Genomic DNA, 1,962 nt, shown 5'->3' on the forward strand with positions numbered 1-1,962 from the left:
AGCGCTATTTATGGGCACTTTGCGGTCTGCAGTTGCCATACACCAAATTACTAAAATGCAGACTGTGTCCCTAACCTTACATGAAAGTCAACCATTTAAATTAAATGCTTAACCTTTATCACTAAGCCGAACATTCAACCCTAATCACTAAAATTTACTATTCACATGCAATTTTCTTTTATAACATCAAAGGTAAGAATCCATCATAATAATCTTAAAGTGATTTGTGTAGTTTATTTTGTACATACTACATAAGGAGTTCTAATTAATCACAGAAAGATGTCCAGATTTGTTAAAATGGGATGTGTTCTAAAAAATTAAACTGGTTTGAAACCGATGAACTGTTTCAAAAAATTAAAATCCAAAGGCAAAATTAAACCACAACATATCCGCAGATTCAGAATGGACAGGAAAGGATTGATTTAACTCTGTACTGCTAACAGCAAGTAAACAATACCGAAAAGCGAATTCATATTTCACGGTCAAATCACCACGAACAAAAACATATCCTCGGGTAGTTCACACCAACTTCCTCTCATGTTGCGCATGCTACGTAGTTACGGTTTTCGAATGATTGACATATTTCTCTACTGGTGCCAGCACCGATTTTTCTTCTTATTCTCGGTTTTCACATGACGTCACGACCGCCATGTTGGTGCCCCTAAACAAAGAAAAGGCGGCCATGTTGGTGTCCCGACCAAATCCTCCGGGAATTGAACTCTATTATTATGCAAACGCTTCCTTTTGTTTTCGTTGAAAATCATGGCTGTTGATCACGTGAGTGAAAACCAACAATAGAGCCACCTATTGAAAAGAACACGAGATGCCTTGTTAACTGATTTTTTTTTCTATCTTGTCTGTAGACTGGCCAGCATAACAATGTTTATACTTTCCAGAGAGAAAATATGCTCAGTTCCAGTGAGTCGCGTTACTTTTGTCTGTTCTGTGTTTGTTTTTGCTTTCACGGTTACTACGATGTTGCATTTTCGCAGCGAGAACTTTTCTTTGAACTACAGGAGGTTATTCCTCGAAAGGCCGCAACCACGAGGTGGCCTCCTGCCACAACGAAGATTCACACACCTTCAACCACTTGTGGACATGTTCGCTAACTTGACGCAGGTAACACCCGGTAGAAGTGATTGTATGGTTTCAACAACGGAATTCAGTGATTTGAAAGAGCCCGAGACGAAACAAACCATCCTCCTTCTTATTATTGTATCTACGGCGCCTTCAAGACAAGAAAGGAGAGAAGCAATAAGGCAGACATGGTGGACCAAATGTCACGGAGAGGTCAGTATTTCTTGGCTGGAAAATAAGGTGGTAGACTACTTTGCCCTCTTGTAATGTTTGACCCGAAAGGGTTCGCCCACCACTGCATTTCGAGTTGTACAAGTTATATCGGTCATTACGATTAGAAAAGTCCTGATCTACACACGTTACCCCTGTCCTTCCTTGTCAGATTTAACTAAGTCCAGTGAAGCCAAACAAGATTTTCACTTTGCGGCGCCACGCTCCTCGATAAAAAAAAAAAAGTAGAACGACTCTGCCCAGCATATGTGCAGATTTGATCAAGCATGCACAGGACACTGAGTATTTAAGAGATTCTGAAATCGAACTGCATTTGCCCAGGCCATGAATTAATCTAAGATTTGCAGCCCCTGGTGGCTTGTTGCGCACGAGTGCTTCTCCTCACTTCAACGGCTGGGTTCACCGGATGTTCTTTGTTTGGTTTGACCAATCAGCAACAAACCCCTGAAAAACTCTGGGGCATAAATTTATTCGGGGATGATTATTCCAATGTGATGGATTTATCGTTGTATTAACGAGAGTTGCGTGAGCAAGTCACCAGCGGCTGGAAATCTGAGCCTACTCTGCCACGCACGAACTTTCACCAGAGTTTTCACGGCGTTTTATTGTGCTTGGAAATTGGATAATCAGTATTATTAAAAACTGGATCATTCA

General features: G+C 41.0%; 1 protein-coding gene across 1 annotated transcript in view; it reads left to right on the top strand.

Moving 5' to 3' along the window:
* The first annotated feature begins 659 nt into the window (after nucleotides 1-659).
* Nucleotides 660-1,962, top strand: part of LOC137973457 (uncharacterized) — a 5,032-nt gene continuing 3,729 nt past the window's right edge. Inside the window, exon 1 of the mRNA XM_068820281.1 lies at nucleotides 660-1,290. Coding sequence (XP_068676382.1) covers nucleotides 880-1,290 — 411 coding nt within the window. The 5' untranslated portion in view covers nucleotides 660-879. The remainder of the gene's footprint in view (nucleotides 1,291-1,962) is intronic.

Source organism: Montipora foliosa, chromosome 10, assembly GCF_036669935.1.
Source record: "Montipora foliosa isolate CH-2021 chromosome 10, ASM3666993v2, whole genome shotgun sequence".
In the NCBI taxonomy this organism is placed as follows: Eukaryota; Metazoa; Cnidaria; class Anthozoa; order Scleractinia; family Acroporidae; genus Montipora; species Montipora foliosa.